This window comes from Mus caroli, unplaced genomic scaffold (assembly GCF_978045245.1).
Source record: "Mus caroli unplaced genomic scaffold, Mus_caroli_1 scaffold_18, whole genome shotgun sequence".
Lineage (NCBI taxonomy): Eukaryota > Metazoa > Chordata > Mammalia > Rodentia > Muridae > Mus > Mus caroli.
Window position 1 is genome coordinate 73030895 of NW_028227273.1, and position 24325 is coordinate 73055219.

The window sequence follows — 24325 nt, forward strand, 5'->3', positions numbered from 1 at the left end:
GAAAACCTGAACTGCATCACAGGACATTGCCCTGAGCAGTCTCTGGATACTGCTGTGTCTCCGGCTGCCCTCCTGCTGGATCCCAAGTGCACACTCTTGTGATAGCAGGAGTGATATCTGCAGGAAGGTCTCCTCAGAGAAAGCAGAGAACAAGCCACGAGGCAGTGGGCTTTCCTACATTCCAATTACTAAGACTAGAGGACCAAGTATTTCTACACCTTTATTTCTCCGTGTACAGTAGGGAAAGGAATAAAATAAAAATGGCACAATTGACACACAGAAAACATGGTTGGGGTTGGGAAAGGGTGGTGGTAAGTAGATGGGGGAGGGGTCCCCATTACAGCAGCAAAAGCCAGTGACCTAGGATGCTCCCATCTCTCCCAATATGGGCAGGAAGAACCAGCCCTTCTTTTCAGGCTGCTGTCCTGCAACAACTTGTACTGCTCCAGCCCCTTGGGAGGTGGACAGAGAAGTCTTCCCAGGCTACAGAGGAGGAACCGAACCGTGCTGGGGGAGGAGCCTGGGGTCAGACCATGCACAGGGAGTGACAGTCATTTGCCCCCACCACCTCCCTAAGGGAGGTAACTTTGTGGGGGTTGGAGGGTGGACACCAGAGGCCGGCAATGCTTCTTCTTCCAGCATCAGGCAAGAGAGAGAACTGGGGAAATAAGAACAATATGTCTCAGAACCACACCACATTCTCCAACCACACTTCTGAGTGCTGCCCCATTCCCAGGAGCCCTCACCCTTCTGCCAGAGGCTCTACACTCTCAGGCCCTTACCAGTCAGAGCCTCCTGGGCAAAGTACTTGACATCCACATCCTGGTCCTGGGTCAGTTTCTCCAGGATGGGCTTGACTTCACTCTGCAGGGTGCTGGAAAGTGAAGGGAAAAGAAGATAGTGAGATAGTCTTGCCTTGGATGGATGTGTGTGTGTGTTCAGGGGTGGGGTGGGGTGGGGGAGTGGTGTCCACAGGTAGAAAGAGGGCTCCCGTGAAGGTAAGTATCAAGACAGGAACACACCAAATCATAAGGCAGAGTATAGAACATGGACACAAAAAGCATACACATGGAAAATTCCTGTTTCCTAGGCTTGTAATCAAATAGTTAAGCAGGGAAAGCTCTTGGGTTAGCACAGGACGTGAGCAAGTCTGACAAAGTACAGCCCACAGGCCTTGAAGCTGAGCTAACAGATTCCTTTAGTGACTGAATCCATGCTCACTGAGGTATTGTATACTTAGTATGAATACAAAAATATATCACTCTAGATTCTTGCTCAGATAAGCCAAGACTACAAGACAAGGCCAGTAAGAGGCAAGATGATCAAAGGCTTCTTGGTTTTAAGGGGCCTAGAAGTGGCAAATACTTTTTATGTAAGGAGACATGGAGGAATATGCCTATTCTGTAAGGAAGGAAGACAGACCTTGGATAGAAAGGCTGTGGAGCAACTATGAGACATACAGGCATCAAATGTTGGCAGACTGCTCCTCTATCCTCCATATAACCACTGTCCTCGTTTCTACCTCCTAGAGTTGTGCTTGTGTTGTTATTTGCTTGCTTGCTTTGTTACTTTTTGGGAAGCAGGTCTTTCTATATAACTTTATGTGATCTCAAGCTACATACCCCACCCTGGTCTACAACTCGACCCTCAAGCATCAACCACCAGAGTGTGCTGGGAATTCAGGCAGCTGTGTACCACTGTGCCTAGCATGTATGGGCTAGCCAAGCACTCTGCATTCCCAGGCTAGCTCCTACTAAAACTCTGCTGATATAGAATGGCCTCATATTAAAAATAAATCCAGGGAATGAAGACTACATGTTTACCAAAGCTTCCTGTGGCAGTGCTTAATAGTTTCCCTAGAAATGTTAAGTATATTTCATTACAAGTATTTTTTTTTTTTTCTTCTTGTTTTTTGAGACAGGGTTTCTCTGTGTAGCCCTGGCTGTCCTGGAACTCACTTTGTAGATCAGGCTGGCCTTGAACTCAGAAATCCACCTGCCTCTGCCTCCTGAGTGCTGGGATTAAAGGCGTGCGCCACCAACACCCAGCCATTACATGTACTTGTTTTGTTATGAATTTTCAACACAAGCACAGCATTCTCTACATAGATAAAAAACTACATAAAAATTGGCTAATATAATTTTCTAGTAATTTCTTGCTTTTATATATAGAATTATCACCTCCTTTCCTTTCCTCCCCCCCCCCCTCCCCCCCCCGAGACAGGGTTTCTCTGTACAGCCCTGGCTGTCCTGGAACTCACTCTGTAGGCCAGGCTGGCCTAGAACTCAGAAATCTGCCTGCCTCTGCCTTTCTTTTTTCATTGTACTCTAGGGAGATGAATTCTTATTCTAAAACAGAGAAGATAGACTTTGTGGAGAGGAAAGAACAGGCAAGGGTCACAACGCATAAAGAAATCAGACCCTGGGTTCTATCTTTAAATATCTAAGATGTTTAGATCCCCCAGACCTCACCTGTTATCAAGAATGGGTCCTATCTTCTGTAGTGACTTGGCCACATTGAAGCGGACATTGGCGACTGGGTCCCCAGCCATACGAAGAACTGTGGGCAGCATGTGCTTGGTGGTGATATCCTGCCCACAGACCTCAGACAATACCTGAAAACCAGTGAATGGCAGAAGTACAGTTATGCAAGGCTTACTGCTAAGTCCCCATATATCTTCTGAATATGCTGACTGAGTCATCATCAGGACCCAGGAGCAACATGGAAGGTTATGGGTCTAGAAGCATGACTGTGGGGAGAGCTAACCTTGTTGCAGTTCTAAAATCCCTAACACAGTCTTCACTGGGGATGTTTCAGACTTTATATCTGGACTTCCATCATTCTCAGCATTTGAGAGGTCTGGATTTCTATCCCCTGAAATGCCTCCTTCATAATGGAATCTCAAAATTGTAGCAGAGGAAATAAGCAAAATGTTTACTTAAGATTTTTTTCTAACCCATCCTTTAGCTTCTAGCTTGTGTAGGATTTACATGTTACTAAACAGTATAACAAGTAAAATACAACTAAAATTGCGTAGTAAGTATATTCTGACACAGAATCAGAACTGTTCTATGCCCTCTATTATTACATTATTTTTCACATCCTGTTGAAAACCAACATAAATCTCAAAAGATGAGAAAACCAAACTATTAACTGGTTAGGTCCTGTTGTTGTATGACAGAAGCACGTGTTCTCCTTCCCAACCAGTATAGGTGCAGAGAATATGAGGCTGCTGCTCTCATACAGAAGCCTCCCAACCTTGGATCTCTCACCATGCAATCTTGGCCCCGTAGAGACCTGATCAAATACTGCAGATTCAAGCACTAGCCTGCAGTCCTCAGAAATTCATCCCTAGTCATGTTTCTATTCCCAAGCCAAACATCTGGGTAGACAAAGGGTCTTCCTCCACCTTCATATCAGCAGCACTCCCGTTCCCTGGGATCTACAGGCAGTTGGGGTGCTCACATTGATGCAGAAGAGTGTAGTCATTCGGTGCAGGTAGTTAGGGTCTCCAGACATGGCTAAGACCTTGGGGATGATAGTGGCATGGGCCCACTCCTTCCCGAACTTCTCTACTAACTTCTTAAGGTTGCTGGTGGCAGCCTCACGGATAGCATAGACTGCAATGGAGACAGAGCAAGGGAGGTGATTCAAGATGAAGGACTGAGCAGGAGGGCGTAACAGCTACACACATAACAGCAAATTCAGCAAAAACAGAAAATAGCACTTGCTATGTTTACCTAGTCTCTCTTTCTCATACAGCACCTTCTGGCCACCTACAGAGGCAGACACCATTTGCCTCATTATTCAGAAGGACTGATCGTTGAGGCTCTGCTCATGTAAATTACACCTTAATACATACTAATTAAAACTGGTAGGTAAAAAAAACCAGTAAATTTTTTAACCCCATTAATAAAAACAAGTAATGTGTTTCAGAAGGGCTGAGAGGCCATGGTAAGAAGTCTTCATGTTTTGGAATGAGTGTAAAGCTAGAAGATGGGAAGACACTTGGTATGTTTCAGCAGACTAAGGATTCAAACTCAGGTCTTCTGCACCCACCCATTACCTCAACCCCAATCTACACTATGGTTTCTTAACAGCAACATGTAAGCACTGACAGCAGAAGAATGTCCTAATTATCTTTCTGTCTTTGGGGCTAACCTATCCTGCTGTGTTGCTGGGGGAACTTACCATGATCCACTAGCCAGGCCATACACAAAGAGTTTAGTTTCTCATCAAAAAATTCCACACCCTGCGGAGAAAAATGATTGGTAAGGATTTGAGGGGGTGAGAGGAAGGATGGAAGGGAGGGCCTGGTCCCAGAGAATCATGCAATTCTCAACCCCACTTGATCTGCTAAGTGTTCTTGCTCTCACTGAACCCCACTCATCTGCTAAGAATCTAATTTCAGAGTAGAGTCCTCTCTGCATGGGCAGCTGTCACTGCCTACAAGGGGTATCTCCAAGTCTCTTGTTACAGCAACACAGCCCTGGTACTGGGGATAAGACTGGACCCTACACTCTTATCACTTCAGGACCAGCAAAACCTGGATGGATCCTCACTCACAAGCTGTCCAGCCAGCAGAGGCATGTATTCAATGATGGCCAGCCGCACTCGCCACTTGGCATCTTCAGCTAGTTCCACGATGGCAGGAAGCAGGGACTGAGAGAGCTGCCTGATGCCAATCACCTCGTTCACACAATCCAGGTTGGAGATGATATTCAGTCGGACTTCAGGACACTTGGAAAGAAAATAGGAAGGTTGAGAGAACATACTACATACAGCAACCGTAGAAGGCTGAGAGGAGCAGGCAAGAGCTCTTTTCTGGGTATTCCTATAACACAAAATATCCACCTCGTCTCAAGAGTAGCTGAGGCTCTGCAACGTGAAATGGGAGTGCTTGATAAACTGAAAGAAGTACCTAGTGTCTGGAACACAAAGGAGTAAATATGTTGGGAATATTTTCTATCATTCTCACTTCTCACTGACATAGAACCCCAGACCTTCAGACATGACTTCTTGATAGGATGATTTCTTGAGTAGGAACAGCCTATGAGTCATGGGGACAAATCTGCATTCACCACCATAGAAGAAGCCACAGTATAATCTACCAAAGTGCTCCATTAAAGAATGCCAATGGATGGCACCACACTAGTCTGGCTTCCCAGGACCTCTGGCCATCTCTCTTATCTCTCACTAACACTGGCTATATTTTCCTAACAGAAAGATCTCTTGCAGCTGCAGCACTTGCCTACAGATCAAATCCAATTCCCTAAACTGTTACCACAGTGCACAGGCAAGTATGGTGACCAGACTGGCTATGGCCAACAGAGCATGTAGAAGACACAAGCTAGAGCTATTTCAGTGGGACCTTTGGTGGGCCAGGAGACAAATTACAGCTGTGGCTTCAGACCAAGAAAGTCAGGCCAGCAAGGATAATCTCTCACAACAGGACCAGTTGGAATGATGTGAGAGGAATACTAGTCTCTACGGACAATGAAGCTTTAAACTATGGCCTACTTCTCCCAGTACCTAGTTTCTGAGTTGAATTATGGGACAATTTATCCATCTGTCCTCTCTACTGGCACATTCTATAGATCCCTGAAGATCACCATTGTCTTGGTCTTTGTTCAACACTCAGGGAACGGATGAGTGCAAAATTAAGGGCACATGAGGCAATGTCTGACAAGAACGAGTGAACAAGCAGACACTTACGCCTGTCATCAACTTATCAAAGCAGAGAGTATGGAGTGTGGTGCCAAAATTTTAAAATACTTTTGGATAATTTGATTGACTTTGAAATCCTTCCTGCCACTCTTACCTCATCCTTCAGCTGAGCCAAGAACAGGGGCAAGAGGTGTTCGATGGTGTTGTCTTTGCCCAGAATGGGAGAGAGGCCCATGATGACTGAAGCCAATGCTGACTTGACATGTTGGTTGGCATCTGACACAAGCTCCTTCAGAAGAGAAGGAAGGAGGGAGCCAAGGTCAGAAAAATCCCCTTTAATGACAACTGGCCACATAGATAGTAGCCCCAATTCTAAGACCACAGTCTTCTGCTTTTCATAGGCAGGGCATCTCAGGGCTGCACTACATTTAAAGAGATGGTTATGTAAGCCCCGATCCTGGGGCCATTGCCCTATTCCCCAAAATTCTGTGGATAAGGGAACTCTGGTCTCTGAGCAGTAAATACATCCCTTAGCTCTGAGGGTGAGTTTCAACCTTCAGACTTTGCCTACAGCCTAATCCATGACTGTTAAGCAGTTACAGTATCTCAAAAGGTCTTGGATCTGATTGTATCTAAAACCAAATCCTACAACCAAATACTCTATTACCTTGATGCAGGGCAAGATCTGAGTCATGATCACATTCTCCCGGCAGTCAGCTGAGAGATTTTCACAGAATTCTGTGGCAGGAAGAGGAAGGTACTAGTGAGATTTGATGCTCTGGGCCCATTTCTGCCTCTTAGAAATCTACCCATCTAGTTGTATTCTGGTTGTCAGCACCAACCTTTGACCTTGTGGGAGGCTGCGGCCCTCACCTCGGCCTCACAGTCCTTCATCAGGTTCTGGAAGGCAGGCACCAGATCTGTCTTGGTGATCTCAGGTCCCACTGCTTTCTGGAGCTGTACAATAGAGAAGAGAAGCAGAACTGAAGAGTCTGGCAATCACTCAGGGCTAAAGAGGAAAAAATGGAGATGAAAGCACCACATTAAGGTTAGGATGCAGCACAAGGGACATAGTTCCAGCATGATGACACGACCAACAAGTGAAGTCGTCACGTCTCTGATGACTTCTTCAGAAATAGAATGAGAGTTACAGGACATTCTGCACAGTATGTTTTCCATTTATTGCCCAGGTTATTTGAGGTTGGATTTCTCACTACTTAAACACAGTAAGTGGTCCCTGATTTCATCTAACATGAAAACATGTAAACATAACTGAATTTTATTAAAATTGCTACAAGAAGTTGGTATCATTTTTGCAATTAAAATGATTAAAAACAGTGAAGAGGAAAACACATGCCAGTAACAAGGATGTAGGAAAAGTATGTAGATGAGTTTGCTTCAACTTGGTTGTTGGAAGAACAGTTGAAAGCAGGATGACTCTACTACGAAAAGAATGAAGTAAACACCTTGCAGGGCCTTGTATTGTATTTATGAGCTGTGTGCTGTGGACAGACTATTATTTCCATATCCCATGAATCTGTCCTCCAAGTCACAGTGTAAGCCTACTTCTTTTACACAGCCAGATCTCAAACAACTTCACTAGACCCAGGAATACATTCCTTAGGGCTGAGTCTTCCGTGAGAGAGCTCTTGTCCATCATTTCTGCTCCTTTGCTCACTGAATTTCAGCACCCAGCCATGAATGCTACTTCTTACTCAGTCTCTTATCTCCTACATCCTCTGCACAGGCTTATTGTTTTGCTCTGAGTATCACAGAGCCATGAAGAGAAACAAAACACAAAATATTCCATTAGAACTAACTTTTTAAAAAAAAGATTTATTCATTATAAGTATGTGAATATACTGTCACACTCTTCAGACACATCAGAGGAGGGCATTAGATTACATTATACATGGTTGTGAGCAAACCTGTGGTTGTTAGGAATTAAACCCAGGACCCCTGGAAGATCAGTCAGTGCTCTTAACCTCTGAGCCTTCTCTCCAGCCCCGCCCCCCCCATCAGCACTTTCTATTGAGGCTAACTTTTAGCTTGCTCCTTGAAGACCAGGAATGTGTGCAATTAACTCACTCTAGAACCTCGACAATGCTAATAACTACAGACTTGGGAATATAGCACCAACAGGAGAGTACTTGCCTAACATGGTTAAAGAACTGGGTTCAACTTTCAGAATTAGCAAGAAGGGGTTGGTGAGGAGTACATGCTGTTGGCTAAGAAAATTTGGATCTCAGCACAAACTGCATATATGTCCCTGCTCTGACTAGCTTGTGGTTGCTGCCACTATCACTGGGGCTGTATCTTTCTCAGAGAGGTTATAAGTTTAGGGAAAATGCTTTCATGGAGTTGAAACTTGGCTTCAGAATCACTCTCATCACAGCAGTCTGACTTGAATCACCCACCCAGGACTGGCTCTGGGAGATCATTGGGTTTCTCAGGACTGTACTATCCATAAAAAACGGTATGTCAGTTCCTGTATGTTGCTCCCTCCTCCCCTCAGAGAGCCTCAGTGTCCACATCTGTGGAACTATGGCAACCTACCTCTGTGAACTTATCGGCCACCATGTAGCGAACACGCCAAGACTTGTCCTCAGCAGCCTGTCGCAAGGTGGGCATCACTAAGGCCTCCAGGTCCTCCTGTGGCAGAAGCTGGGCAATATTCACACATGCCTCCACTGCCAGCAGCCGCACCGAGTCCTAGGGAAAACAGCAGGGGGTAGGGAAACAGAGGCCCAGCGAGTCTTACGGGTGCACTCCCTTCCTAAGCTTACTTGCATTGTGAAAGCTGAGGACTGACTTACCTGCTCGTCAGAGGCCAGGTTAGAGAACATGGGAATGATCTCACTCTTGACATTGTCCAGCTCCAGCACCTTGGCAAATTCCCCCAGCTTGGAGGCAGCGGCCCGCCGCACCATGGGAGTGTCATCTGAGCACAGGTTCCGGAAGTACCTTGGATTGGATGGAGGTCCAGACTTAGAATCTTGGAAAGTCCTAACTGCTAGTGTCCCAGCACAGCACAGAGCACTGCTGGGTCTGCAGTAAATTCTGGTGCTGACAATGGTGACTTTATATAACTCATGACTTCTTTGTCTTCTCAGTTCTATAAACTATTATACAGACCAATGGCAATAGCAAGTCCCCACACAGCTGATTTGAGGTATCAGTCAAACAGTACAACACAGTACTACGAACGGTTTAAAACTTGCCTTCCATTTCAGGAGCAATTGCCTCATTAAGAGATACATGGGAAACAAATGGAGACATGCAGCATGTGGTATGAAGTGACATCTCAGAAACTTCTGCTTAATAGTTACGAGCAACAAGGCAGTCAGCAAATGAGGGGTCTAAACCTGGAGCAGGCTGGAAATAATACCAGACACTATTTGTTATACTGTATTCTGCTCCAAGCCCACCATGTGTAACTAATGGCAGGAATAAATTTCCATGAAGGCAGACCAGGCAAATTCACTGCTGAAGTACAGTGTCCAGTGATCACTGTGAAGGACAAGCCTCTTTGGAGGAGAACTGAGGAGGGAGTAGGGAGTCATCAAGGACATTAGACATTAAGTCATGGTAAGACTTAAAGGGGCTGAGGCTTAGAGGAAGGTTAGGTAAGGTGATGGGAGTGAGAACTTACTGTCGAAGTTCTGCCTTCACGGCACTGGATACTCGGGGGTAGCAAACTGAGAAGAGACCACAGGCCGAGGTGCGGGAGGTGAACCAGTCTCCACCCGCCAGCCGCTTTACCAGAGGCACAAAGTGAGCCTCTAGATCGGAAGGTGAGTGCTCATGAGAGATGGCCCGCAGGGATTCTACCGCCTTGTCTCGCACTACTGTTTCTTCCACTGTGGCCAGTGACTCAAGGGGTGGCTGTGATGAGAACACAAAGTTAAAAACCAGTATTTTTCTCACTGTTTCCACTGTGGAACCCTACCTCATGGCCTGACTGGAGACTCCTCTGATCTCTCACCCAAATTCTTGGGATAACAAGCTTCCTATAAGGATCTCTCAGGAGGTCCGTGCGTGTAGCTCTCAATGTCCAGTAAACACTGATAATAGGGCTTCAATACCCATGAACTAGGCAAGGCTATTGTATTGCTCACCTTTTTATCACACCTTCTATGTGAGTCTTGTAAAACAGTCTTAATACTGTCCTCATTAATCAAAGAGCAAGTACCAGAAGTATACATGTTATGCAAATTGCCTAAGCTGCTAACAGCCAAGATTACTTGGCTCTCCTTCCCTACACAGCAGGTCCTGTCAGGATCAGATTCTGTCTGTGTTCCCAGCTGTCATTCAACAGAGTACACTAATGGTAGGATATGGTATGGTATGGTATGGTATAGTAGGTCCTGGTGCAATCAAGCAGACAATCTTGACAATTCATCTGTGTCATTTACTAGTTAGGAGTCCCAGATGAGATGGTTTAACATCCTGATATTCTATGTGGTTCATCCATCAAGTAAACCTTCCAAACCAAAATGGTAGATGACACATCTTACCCAACCATGACAATCACAACACCTAACTGTGAATACTTACTATAGACAAAGTATTGTTTGTGGGCATGTAGGTCAGTTATCAGAGGGGATTTTAGTGGCCTCTAATTTACACAGGCAGACAGAAAGGTCTGTACTCTTCAGAGTCATACCAGTAAATAACATAACCTTGCATGACCCAAACTCACAACCCTACAGGTGGAGTGCTACTGAGTCCTAATGTGGTTAAGTATGCAGAATGGAAGGCAACTATTGATTAAAAGACACTACTAACTTGAGTTAAAGTTACATCCAAAGGTGATTCATTCTGAGGTCATATCTAGCCTTCCTAAATCCTGTTTCTTGGTGTCCATAGGCAGAACCACCTTTCTAACCCCAAGGTGGAGGAGGAGATTAAGAGACTTCACAGCTTTCACTCACCAGCAGACAGTGCACATACTCAGGCCCTCCCACCAAAGTTGTGAAGGTTCCCAGCTGTTCAGCCAAGGCCAAGAGGACCTCATCTTCATCATAAATGGTATCTGTGAACCAAAGATCAAGTCCATTAAAAACTCAAGCACAACCAGTAACCCAAGCTTCCAACAAGCAAACCCCCTCAGCTCCCTCACTGTCAGCACCCCTATCTCCCAACCTGCCATTTCTCTTCATCATCTACCTGGTGAGCAGAGTAAGCCCAAGCCCCATATCTGCCTTTTTTGCCCCATGCTAGGTGTGGGATGGTAGCTGAGTAGCACAACTATTCTAACCCTAATTGTGGCTTCTTCTCAACAGGGACAAAAAAGAGCACATGTATGCAGCACAGCATGTTCAGTGGAGCTTTAAATATGCAGGAACTCACTTTCAGGAACTGTCTTCAGCCAAGAAATTGTTTTCTACCCTTTTGGGCTTGGTTCAGCTACTGCTTCTTGCAGATTCCAAGCACCTATATTAGGTCAGATCCTTTTCCTGAACTCATTCTCTCCCCCTCCGACCACATTTACTAAGTACCCCTATCAGGAGCTTTGATCATCTGTGACCAAGACTAGATCTGGTATGCTCCAGCTCCTGACAGAACTAGAATGGCATGTGAATGAAGTGACAGGGAAACTAAGCCTGCTGCCCAAACTCAAAGGCCCCTCTCTCAAGCCCTGCCTCTGCTGAGGAAAACGCTGACCTCATCTGCTGTTCATCAGCATTTTAGCATTCTCCACCTTAGACTTGCCAAGATGTAGCTAAGCAGAGCAGCCTCAGGAGAAACCTAGACTAAGGCTACTGATACCTCAACCTCACACTTCCAGATTCAAGAACAGCAAAAACACAGCTGTTGAATATGCCCAGCCTGGGGCCTTTCCCTAGAAAACTACGTTTGTTGATTTTTTTCCTCAAGAAACTAGCTGAGGAGCCGGGCGTGGTGGCGCACGCCTTTAATCCCAGCACTCGGGAGGCAGAAGCAGGCAGATTTCTGAGTTCGAGGCAGCCTGGTCCACCAAGTGAGTTCCAGGACAGCCAGGGCTATACAGAAAAACCCTGTCTCGAAAAACCAAAAAAAAAAAAAAAGAAACTAGCTGAGGGGCTGGAGAGATGGCTCAGAGGTTAAGAACAGACTGTTCTTCCATAGACCCTGAGTTCAATTCCCAACAACCACATGTTGGCTCACAACCATCTGTATTGGAATTCAATGCCCTCTTCTGAAGAGAGTGACAGGGTACACACATAAAATAAATACATTTTAAAAATAAGCTGAATGTCCTATTGATATGAGCTCAGAGGCCTTCAATTTGTGCTTGCTGAAACACTACCACTGGTCTAGAAATGTGTCTGCCACTTGTTGTTCTAAACAGTATCTGAGCTCAGAGCAGAAGAAATCTGACATTACCTTTCTTTCTTTCTTTCTTTCTTTCTTTTTTCCTTCCTTCCTTCCTTCCATGTTCTCTCTCTCTCTCTCTCTCTCTCTCTCTCTCTCTCTCTCTCTCTCAAAAAATGCAATTTTCAAATAATACACCTGGAGAGTATTTTCCTACTAACTTAGAGAACTGCAATAATAATTCACACATACACTGTGATTTCTAACATTACAATAGAAGGAAAACAGCAAGACAGGCCTAAACCATGGCCTTCTGGCTACAGGGGCTTTGTTCTCAGACATTACCTTGGGGACTGGCTTGCAACATCTGTGCCTCCCCTCACACACTCTGTCTATATCCACACTGTTGCTGCATCTGACTCCCTCTGTATTTCAGCACCATGTCCACCTACAGGATTAACCCAAGAGGCTCCATATAGTGCAGAATGCCAGTAAAAGGCAACCCTAGGTGGCTCTCCTAGTGTCCCTATTCCTGATAGCCTTTTCATGGCACTTCCATTCCCTAGTCCTTTACATTGGTTATTCTCAACTGCACAGCTCAATCCTCTCAGAATCACCCACAGCACTTACTATACATCTATACTTCTTGTAAAACAGCCTTTCAACTAATGAGCTGAGCACAAGCAGTGGAGGGCAATCCTGGGATAAGGCTATAGCAGCTCATTTCAAACCTGGGGCTAAATGGCTTTTCCCCTATACCAATTTTTCATGTAACTACTCATCACAACATCCTGCTACCCCAACACTTGTATCCATGTCAGAATCCTAAATCTTTTGGATCTCTCTTATAGTTCATCAAAGGAAGACACATGGTTTGGTACCACATGCTAACGTCAGATGCAGATACCTATCTTGAGACTATGTGTAGTCAGACCTGTAAACTTGTCATTAGCTGTAGCATGTGACAAAGCACTGAATCTCCACAGGTCTCAGCTACCCATGTGTCAACTAGGCCTTGGCCTATCACTTCTTCAAGGTCATCTACAGGAGATGATCAAATACAAATCACTTCTGTCCGTAATAAATAGCACTTAGAATCTTTAGTTCCAACTCTCAGTAGACACGAGTACAGCAGGAGTAACATGAGAATAATGACACCATGGCAGCCACTGTACTAAGTACCTGGTGTGCACCTTTATACAATGAACTTGGAAAGAGCTAATTGAGCCCACTTACCACATGCCTTGCCCTGTCACTGGACCTTCACAGGAGCCTAAGTCTTCATTTAAGTTACAGAATCATGCTTGTTTTACCCATGAACCCTCTGAAGCAGATGGATGGGAAATATCTTGCCCAAAGTCATACCAAAGGAAGTCAGGAAAGGAGAGATGTGAAATCAGAACCCAATTCTGCACAATTAACTAACCCTGCTAATTATGGAACCTGAATATAAAATCTCCTTTAGTCACGTCCAAACAGAAAAATCTGATGGAAATTAGTCACTTCATCTTTCTATGCCTCAGCTTCCTCACATACAGATCAGCAACAGTAGCATTCGCTACTTTAAGGTGTTGCTGTAAGACTGAGATGAAAGGCACTGGAGATAGACATTTAAGAGTATAGGCACCACTCTAATATACATGCTAACTCAGTAGCACAAAACAGGAATCCAGTGGACAGCTGGCATGTGACAACTATGTAATAAAAGTTAATGATTATTGCTCTTTAATGCTCAAATCAACAACAAAAATTGGAGAAGATTATCTTCATTCTAGAGATGAAAAAAACAATCTGCTAAACTTATCTAAGGTCAACACTAACAATTGAAACTGTGATTCAAGCTAGGTTCGATTGCTTTGTCTTAGAAGACTACATTAAGGCTCCTGTAGAGTATTGCTCCATGCCACAGTGGCATAGGGACCACTTATAATGTATTAACTTACAGTGAGGAATCTTAATCACTTAGCAAAAAACACCCACCTGTCCTCACTGCATTGGGTCCCAGGAATGCTTACCTGTAAGGAAGGGCAGGAGCTCACTTCTGGTCCGTTCAACTCCAAGGGCCAAGGCAATCGTGGAGAGCTTCTTGATACTATTGAGACGAAGCTAATGAAAGGACAAACAAAGGGAGGGAGAAAATTAGGGACTTGGTAGCCAGATGGATGGAGTTCCACAGCTCAGAAACCATTAGGACAATCCCTGAAAAACTTGTTACTGTACATAAAGATGCTTCGTGAATAACAGTAGATAGTAAAATCCAACTATGCAATTCTGTGTTCCTAAAAGAAATATTTAACATTAGCAATGTTAGCAATGGAAGACAGAACTTCCCTTGGGTCTTTCCAAATTTAGATTAAAACAGGACTCTATTCCACCAACCCTGCCACTTTGCTCCATTGCCCAACTACTACAGAGAACACTTGAGAGGTGGTTGCAGGAGAGCAGGAGAATTATAAGTTCAAGGCCATCCTTGATTCCATACAAAGTTTCAGGCCAGCCTTAACTACAAGAAAACCTGTCTCAAGAAACAAACCAACAACCCAGGACAACAAGAACTAATAATCTAACATTACCTTATAAACAAAACAGCTGTGCATAGTGGTGCACCCCTGTGACCTGGGCACTCAAAAGACTGGGACAGAAAGATACTTCAGTTTGAGACCAGCTTTAACTACATAGTAAGACCACATCTAACCACCACACCTTCCTGCTGCTCCTGTAAGCAACACTAATTAAGGTGACTGTAAGTAGAAAGAAGAGACAGAGACAGACAGGCCAGTGCCAGAGGATCGTGATCAAAATGCATCATGTAGATGCAGCAACATTTCACGATGAAACCCCTATTATGTATAATTATTATATGTCAATAAAAACAAAAGCGAGACTAGTATTAACAGTTCTAAACCCCCCAGTTCAGTGGGCTGACCTACAATATAAAGGTATATATACTCAGTTTCCATGTAAGCATGTGTTTTTGCTTATGTTTCTGGCTTGTAGCTTCCCCCTCACATAGACCATAACAGCCAGAATGTCTCTTGCCACAGAAAGCCACATCTTCCCCATACCTTACTGTCCTATAGTAGCCATAAATGATGTATCCTGATTGTAACTATAAATACCATTTCAGAATGGCTTCTGTCACATACCCTAGAAGAATGAATGCTGCAGTGGCCAAGAAGAAGAACCTTTCTATGTTTCTCTCACCCAGGCAATTACCAAATAGGGTATGTGGGAAGCTTGACTGACAGCCAGCTGGTAAAGAAGCATAAGACCTAAGGCTTGCAACTGGAATCTGAAGATTGGGGGACGTTCTTAGGGATGAGACCTCAACTGTGGGATCTCACATTCCCCATGTTACAGATCACTGGCTGGTGGGGGCTGCTGCAGAATCGAATGCTTGTTTTCTAGTGAGAAAGTGCATAGAAATCTAATGCACTTTTTGGGATCATGGAGCTCTCTCAATTGTGGTGTGAGAGCAGAGGAAAAAATAAGCAGACTGTTCTTTCAACCACTGCATGTGCGGAACACACACCAGTCCTACCATCGTTCTTTGTGAATGTGAAAGAGGATCTTTGCTACTAGTGAGGGTTAGGATGAAATCATCCTCGATTTAAAGTTGGTCCTAGACCTTATGAGAATCCTTATAAGTAACAGAATGGAGAAGGCACGGTCATGTGGAAATGGAGGAAGAGGTTGGGGTGGCATATCCACAAGGCAAAGAACATAAAAGAACTGCCAACAGCTCCCTGAAGTTAAGAGAGAGAGATGGGGCAGATCTCCCTGGGAACCTCAGATGACCCAACCACACTGACACCTTGATTTCAGATTTTTGGTGTTTAGGACATAGAGAGGATGCATTTGCTGTTTTAACTCACCCTGCTTGTGATTTAATACAGCAGCCAACTGCCTGGCTAACACACATAACTGGTCTGTCTCTAAGTATTTACATGCCAGGTTCTCACTTGATTGTCTCTACCCTATCAATGTATATATGGCTATGCCTCTCCATTACACAAAACTGAGGCTCAGAAAAGAGACACTAAGCTAGAATAGCACTGGCAGATGACTGCGACAACCTCCCTGTGTGATTCTTTCTTTCCACCGGGTGCTTTTTTTTTTTCTATCTAGCTCCAGAGCTGTGTCAAGAATGTAATGAGATCATTTTGTGAAGAAGGCAATGCCTGAGAGATTAACAAACTCAATTCCCACAGGGAAACCCTTAGTGGAAGGAAAAAGAGAACACAGAAGACTGAGGGAGAGGTAGGAAGAGGAATGGACTCTATCAGCTCCCTTTTCAGACCACAGACAATTAGAAAGATGTCTACAAGAGACCTTGATCTTAGAAAAGTATGGCTCTTACATCAGGGGATTTTTATGGGGTCTCTGGGCTCACAGACAATGCTGAGAATCTGATAAAATGCTATTATGAAACCTACCTGAGCACAGCTGCAAAAGCCTGCATCCCCAGCACTTGAGAGGCTATATGGTAGGGGCATTATGTGTTCCAGGTCAGCTGAGGCTACAAAACAATACCTTAACTCAAAACAGAAATGTATATAGCAGTTTTCATTCCACGTCAACATGTTTTTGGAACAGTGGAAGGACCAAAGAGGAATCAAATCTCACTTTGGTAGTAAAAAGATCTCAAGTTGAAGTACTATAAATGCTCTCCCCACTCCTAAGCCCCCCAAAATCTATTTTCACTCAAACTATAAACTGTGCAGATACAGAATAATAAAAACAACAACCAAAAAACCCCAAAACAAACGAACAAACAAACAAAAAACCCACAAATATAGCAAATACTCCCTAGATGCTGGCAGTTAGCCTGCAGGTGCTCAGTGCACTGTTGAGTATCCAGAAACAAACTTGTTCTTTAAATTGCTGGTAAATGTTCCCAGCCTCACAGGCCAGTCTCTAAATCACTCAACTTGGGCTCACAGCACAACAGCTGCAATGGGAAGGAACCACTATGTAAACAAACAAACATGGCTTTTATTCCAGCAAAGCTTTACTTAATAAAGCTACTGGCATGGCTTTCACTCAAGCAAAACTTTACTTGCAAAAGCTGGCTGTGGATGGATATGGTACTAAGGCCATCTTTTGCTGACCTGTGTACTAGTTTTTAACATTCTTCCCTCAATTTTTTACATGCTTGTGCTACTCTTCCATCTGGACTATGGAAAATGCATGGGCCAGGGTGACAACTGGTGAGCAGTGAGCAGCAGCCCTAAGCACAATGGATGGTATCAGGGAGCAACCACCATTCCATTCATAATCTTCATGCCAGTAATAATAGCATCATGGATCATCTATAAAGTGTTCCCTGTATACTAAGGTAGTTTATTTATACTCTGCTCTGAGGTTCTCTAGAAAAACCATATTAACAGGTGAGGATGCTGATGCAAAACAAGAAGCACTTGATAGAAAGCAGCGAGTTCCCAAGCAGAACCTAAGCAGTCTGACTATCTGCACTGTCACTGTGGAAATAGGTCTAGGTGCTGGGGCCCTACCACGCTTCCTGTCCATTTGTGGACAGTTCTTTCACTCTACTTTTTCTGTCAACAGTGTGCATTGTTTTGTTCAGAAAGATGGCACTGTGAATGTTGGAGTAAAGTGGCAGAAAGCTGTGTAGCCCTGTTGCCTAATTCAAGGCTATGCTGTCATGAGGTCATTTTCATCCAGCAAGACCTCTGACAGACTTCTGATCTCCAGAAACATAATAAAACTTTATGTTGTTTTATACTAAACTTATGGTGACTTGTTACAGGATCCTGACAAAATTGGCACACTGACCTAAGCTAAACAAGTTCCTTACTGTCTCTAGGTGAAGATTTCATCCAACAGCTTCCCTCAACCTTAGCACTAAAATCTTTGTTTCCTACCTAAGAAAGATGGCCTATATACTGCAATCATGTTTAACAGCATTCATGACTTCAACCTACTAAAAGCAGCAACAATCTCCCAGTTGTGGCAACCAAACCATCCCTAGACATTACTAGACATCCTTGGAGCCAAAAAACTAGATCTATAGTTATTGCATATATACATATACATATATACATATACATATGTATACACACGTATGTACATACACATATGTACACACACACTCTCTATCTGGATTCATCTCCAACTCTTTAAACTTTACATTCTAGAAGCAGCCTCCCTCAACTAGCCTAATTCCTCACCCAACTGTCTAGAGGTTACACACTCTGCCCAGAATCTAATTGCTCCTTCAACAAGCAGGTACTGTTTCAAATTACAACAAGACTTTCCCATGCTTACTCTACATTTCTTATTTTCTCCTTAAAATTTTCCACAGTCAACATAATGCCTATTTATCTGTGACCACTCACAGCTACCCACAACTATCCAGAGCACCACTCTGAAGAAAGGCCCAGCAAACACTTGCTGATTCACCCTTTCAACATTGACAGGTCTCATCATTTCTTACATGTGGTAATATGCAGATTTAGTTCTGTTTCACATCTAGCCTTGGTACAGCAACCAGACTGCTTCTTTCTTGAGACAGGGTCACCAGGCTAGCCTTGAGACTGCCTTTGCCTCCTGAGTGCTGGGATTGCTAGCATGCATGCATCACTATACCAAGCTCTGGTCTGCTTTATGACCCCAACAACATTCCTCATGCTTCATTCAGTATGCCCAAAACCAGATTATTATTCCCATTTAACAGAAGAGAAACACAGACTGCCTGAATCAATTTGCAAAAATTGCAAGATCCAGGAGTACAAATCCAGTCTTGCCAACAATGGAACCAGAGTCACACATAAATACATAAGACTTAGAGGATAGGCCCACGTTCAGGAAGTTGACTGAGTGCAGCATGAACAATTGTATATAAAAGGAAAAACAGAAGGCTGTATAGCACAGTGCCACAATAGCCACACCCCCAAAATAATAGCTAACATTTATAGAGCCTTTACATACAGCCAGTTTTATTTTACTACTTTTCCTCGGCCACCGAGGGAAACCAGGGCTATTATTAGCCGCTATTTGTAGAAAACAGAAGCCAGGGGCGATGAAATAAGGTGCACACAAGGTCATTCTCAGGTGAGAGGATGCGGCCTTGAGGTCTGACCTCTTTTTCAAATCCACAGCAGTCCGACAACTCTGGGCCCTGGCTCATTCTTCTCCCATGAACCAGAACTATCATCTCTCTTGGCAGGCCGGCCTGGGACCAGGTCGAGAACGGGTGGGTCTGTGCATGTTACCCACCCCAGCTACGGCTAGTTAAATCTCTGGAGAGGATACTTTCACCGCCTCCTTCCGGAGAGCTAACCCAAAATGCAAGGCGGAGGTCGGTGAAGAATGGACAGAAATCCCGGTATCAGTCCCCAATCCCAGTATCAGTCCCCACTCCTTCCAGTTAAAACGAAAACATTAAAAGCAATGGGAACTCAACCGCGGTCGCCAGGACCCCTGAGGGCTTCTACTCAGCAGGTCACGCGCCCCCGCCGATTCTCTACAAAGAGCCATTCTGAGTCGGCCGCCAATCACCGACTGGCAGGTGGCAACAAGACCGCCACCCTATCTCGGGCCGCCCAGGCCCAGATCTGGGACGGCCGCGCGCACTCAGGTAAGACCCTCGAGGCTTGCCCTCCGCTTGGCCGGGCACCCAATGAAGGCTGCCATCTCATCGAACCTTACTATCAAGAAAGATGAGACCTGAATTCTGATTGGCTGCCGCTGCTTTCCGCCACTCCCGGAGAACCCGGAGCCATCGCTCCCACATTCCGCGAAGATCCCCGTCCCCGATCTCCCCCACACACTCTAACGGAAGGATCCCCGCACCTGAACGTCCTCATTGCGGAGTTCATCTATGAGCACCGCAATAGGATAGAGCGAATCGTCACCGTCGGCAGCTGCCATCTTGGCTCCCTGGCGTTTCTATCAGGCAGCAGCGAGCTCCGGGCGAAATCCGGGATCGGGCGGGGCGGTGCCGGGGAAAGGACGCAAAGCGGACGTGGGGGCGCCCGAGCCGCCCTACAGGGGCCGTCCCGCCGCCATTGCCGCACAAGCTCGCGTCTGTTTGGTCTGAACCAACCAAGTCCCGCCTACTTCTCATTCACCATTGGCCGGACGAATGAGATGTTTTTCCCGCAGGACGAGAGGAACCGGAAGTGAAGTATCTTAGTGACCAAGATTGTGCCCGCCTACGTCGCTGCTAGCAACCACGGGAACAAGCAGGTCTAGCTGCCAATGAGAGTCGAGGGTGGGAGGTGGCTAAGGGGCCCCTTCGGGAGACGCGGAGAAGACTTAAGCTGGAGTTGTGGGAGCTATGCGTGACGTAATGAAGGACATGCTTGTCTGGTTCTGCTATACCGGTCTCTGTAAAGGAGGGACTCCTAAGTAGGGAGATTTGCCTTGCTTGGTTTCTAGGACGCGGTTCTGGGGCTGTTGGCGTTCAAGGCTTATTACCCACCCCACCCCCCCTTAACCTGAAGAAATAGAGAGGCCAGAGCGAGTCTTACTTCATCCTGCTGGGGAGCTTCTAGGTAGCTAGTAAGAAATGAACAAGGTCGAAAGTTTTTTGAGGATGGACCCCTGCCTCATAATGAGCTTGGGCCCTGTGATTTACTTAGAAGGCGAATATAAAAGTATCACAATCCTTTCTCCTTAAGGTTGAAAATATGAAAGGGAAGAAGGTGGGCATAGCAGGATTGTTAGATGTTATCAAGGTTGTTAAAGCGTGGCTATTTCTATACTTGATTTTTGTTTTCTCCTTTCGACTCCCCTCGCCTCTCCCCTCCCCCAGGCCTCCCCCCCCCCCCATTCGTCCCTTTCCCCCTTCTTCCTCTCCAATTAGAGAGAAAATTGAGAAAGCACCCTCACAGGGAGTGGAAACAAACAAACAAACAAAATACCCTCACAGAGAGTGGGCGTTCCTAAGTAATGATGCAGATCACATTTCTCTGGCCCTGAATGGGAAACACTTGGTCTTGTGATAACGAACAGAAGGTATAGCCATGTGTGAAAGTGCACATGCTTTCAATCACGAAACTCAGGAAGCAAAAACTGGTCATCTTTCTGAGATTGACATCATCTTGGTCTACATAGTGACCTCCGGGACAGTCAAAGCTCTATGGTGTAACCCTCAAAAGAGAGCCATACCATTGCCTCATCTCATAAGAGTTAATCCAAATGGTCTGGCTTAGAAACTTACACGCTTTCATTTTTATTCAGTTTATACGCTACCTCACTAAAGGAGTTTGGCACAGTGGTACCATTGTCTATTCTTTGTGAGTGTATTTTTCTTTATGATCTCTCTGGCCATTCTTAAGTTTCTTCCCTTATTTTATATGAACTCTTCTATACTGTACTTTATGTGTTTCTGAAACCAATCAACAGAAAACTGGGGAACTCAGGGGAGGCTATGGAGAGGAATTCCAAACAGTGTCTTCTTGGACCATTTTTGATTTAACAGATCTTTATGGAAAAAACATCCCCTTGCCTGTCTCCTCTCCTTTCAGACATAGTAAAGTTTTCTAGTCTTATTTTGAACTGCCCTAGGTTAAACATTGTAGGAAGCACTGGATTTCTTAACAAGTACAAGAAGAGGGTAAGTTTAATTAGTTAGTACTAGGTTGTGATTGGTAATGGGCTTACTGGAATTTCTAATCAATTTATGTGAATTATGAAAACTCTAAAAAATAAGGTTTTATTTACCTTTTTGATTTTAAATTTGTATCCTTTATCTCTTACGCTGGAAAACACTAAACTTTTAGTGACATTGACATAGTCATATTTATGATTAATGATTACATTTTAGGATATTTAGAAATATTAAATGTTAATCGGTTATGCCATGGCCAACACAGCTGGACATCAACAGGGACTAGCAAGGAAGGTAACTGGAGACAGAGACACAAGACTCTAGGTTCAGTTTAAGAATGGACAATTTTTATTTTTCCCATTGTTTATATAGTGTTTAGCACATACCTGGAAATTCTAAGTAGAGTTTGAGAAACAGTCTCTTTGGGCCCATTATCTATATTCTGTCTTTTATATTTCACTGCCCCTGTTGGCATCTTTTACCCCAGAGGACATGCCTGCTACATTTTATCTCTGGCTTGCAGTTTTTCAGTCAGGAGACTACATCTGGATCATGGTTTGTGCTTGAGAAAGGAACTATAGACTATCTGGACCAAGCACAATTACATATAGTATGTAATAGAAATACATGTTACATAGGTTCTTTATATTAGGAAATTAGGTTAAAAAGCATATTATTATTAGTTTCAATGGTTAATAGAGTTATTAGTCATCCTACCAGTTCTTGTTTAATGTGTCTGTTTTGTTTTGCTTTTTAAAATTATCTACATCCCGAATGTTGCCTCCCTGTTGGTCCCCCATCACAGAGTTTTCCCCCAATCCCCACTCCCTTTTGCCTCTGAGAGGGTGACCCCCAGTGATCCTTTCCCACTGAGGCCAGACTAGGCATCCCTTTGCTACATGTGTTGAGGGGGAGGGGGTGGACCCTCCTATGTATTCTCTATGGTTGGTGGCTTTATCTCTGGGAGCTTCCCAGGTATCCAGGTAAGATGATACTGTTGTTCTTCCTATGGGGTTGCTATCTCCTTCAGCTCCTTCAATCCTTCCTATATTTTTTCCATAGGGGTCCCCAACTTCAGTCCAATGCTTGGCTGTGAGTGTCTATATCTGTATGAGTCAGCTGTTGGCAGAACCTCTCAGTGGACAGCCATATTCGGCTCCTATCTTCAAGAACAGCGTGGCATCAGTAATAGTGTCAGGATTTGGTGTCTGCCCATGAGTGGATCCCATGTTGGGCCAGTCACTGGTCGAGCATCTCTATAGTCTCTGCTCCAATTCTTATCTTGCATTTCTTTTAGAAACAATTTGGGGCTGAAAGTTTGTAGTTGGGTTGGTATCCTCATTCCTAAACTGGGGGTCCTGGCTGACTACTGGAGGTGGTCTCTTCAGTATTCCATATTCCCACTGCTGGGCATTTTGGCTAAGGTCCCTCACATTGTGTCCTTGGAACCTCCTGCATTCCCCACTATTGATTCTTTTACTTCCCTTACTACATTCATAGTAAACGCATACATTCAAACCCCAAAGCACAGCTATCATAGATTATTCTCCAGACAGTGCAGAGTAGTTCCACATGAAATAGTACTTCAGGTGTGTGTATTTACTGTGGTGAGAGGATGGAGGTGGGAATTTGGAGGCATAGAGAAGAAAGGAATTGAGTTCCTCCTCCCAGATATATCTAGATTTTTGTCAAGTTGACAAAAACTAGCTATGATACCTCAGCACCATCTAAATTTGAGTGTACACACCAGCGATCCCAAAGGTAGATAGACAGACACAGGATCAGAAGTTAAAAGGTTATATCTTTGGCCATATATTCAAAAGGCAACCTGGCTAACATGAGAACCTTGTAAGTAGAAAGGGGTAGACAGACAGAGAACATCCTGCCTGTTTAGCTTGAACTCATTATGGATAACTTCCTGTTTTGTTTTGTTTTTTTTCTGTGCCACCAATATCCATAATATGTGAGGATATCATTTTTTTTTTCCATAGCTGTCCTTAATAGGTCTCTGCCAGTATCCTTCTAGGAGTCAGTGCATTTTTCAGTCTTCATCTGGGAAGACTCTTCCTGCAAGTAGATTGCAATAAACACAGAGATCTATAACTGGACAATATGCAGAACTTGAGAGACTGTGGAACACTCAGTTCTAAGTGAGATGTCTTTACCAAACTCCTCCCTTCAAAGCTCAGGGATCTATATGGAAAAGGAACCAGAAAGGGCAGAAAGATTGTAATAGCCATAGGAAATGAATAATTCCAAGGAAACAGTATCTTCCAGATATAATAGGCTAATGAATATGTGAACTCACAGAGACTGAGACAGCATGCACAGGACCTGCACAGGCTCAAAGTCCTAGTACTGAGAAGGAAAAGTGACACAAAGTCCCACCCCCAAGCTATTTGCAAGTGATGCCTCCTAGGAATAGTTGACCAAAACAAAATAGACTCCATGCTTTTTGGCTTGTCCTAATTCTTTTTTTCTGTTTCATTGGGGTTTTGTTTGGTTTGTGTTGAGAGAGGGAAGAGGTGATGCCATCTGTTAACAAATAATTTGTAGTAAGTCTACCATGTATATTTTCATATGCATGTAAAAAATGCTAGCTGCCTACAGTATGTCTCAGCAGGTGGCAGGAAAAGCAGGAAGAATAGTGTTGGCTATATGGATGTGTTGATGGGCACATGATATTAATTCCCTAGACCATGGACTATTACTGTGCCATGTGTCCTGCCCTGCACAGATACAAATACTATGTAAATGTCACAGGATACTGTGTAATACAATTTA

At 44.3% G+C, this 24325-nt stretch overlaps 1 protein-coding gene across 1 annotated transcript; it reads right to left on the bottom strand.

The window, feature by feature from the left end:
* Window positions 1-207: 207 nt before the first annotated feature.
* On the bottom strand, window positions 208-19952 carry Ppp2r1a (protein phosphatase 2 scaffold subunit Aalpha). The gene is made up of 15 exons (XM_021186416.3): window positions 19780-19952; window positions 13980-14070; window positions 10602-10702; window positions 9320-9552; window positions 8484-8631; window positions 8224-8379; window positions 6510-6624; window positions 6335-6405; window positions 5822-5956; window positions 4567-4740; window positions 4192-4252; window positions 3466-3620; window positions 2472-2614; window positions 783-874; window positions 208-658 (listed from the first exon to the last, which is right to left on the bottom strand). The coding sequence occupies exons 1-15, from the start codon at window positions 19855-19857 to the stop codon at window positions 642-644; spliced, it is 1770 nt and encodes a 589-aa protein (XP_021042075.1). The 5' UTR covers window positions 19858-19952; the 3' UTR covers window positions 208-641.
* Between the last annotated feature and the right edge of the window lie 4373 nt (window positions 19953-24325).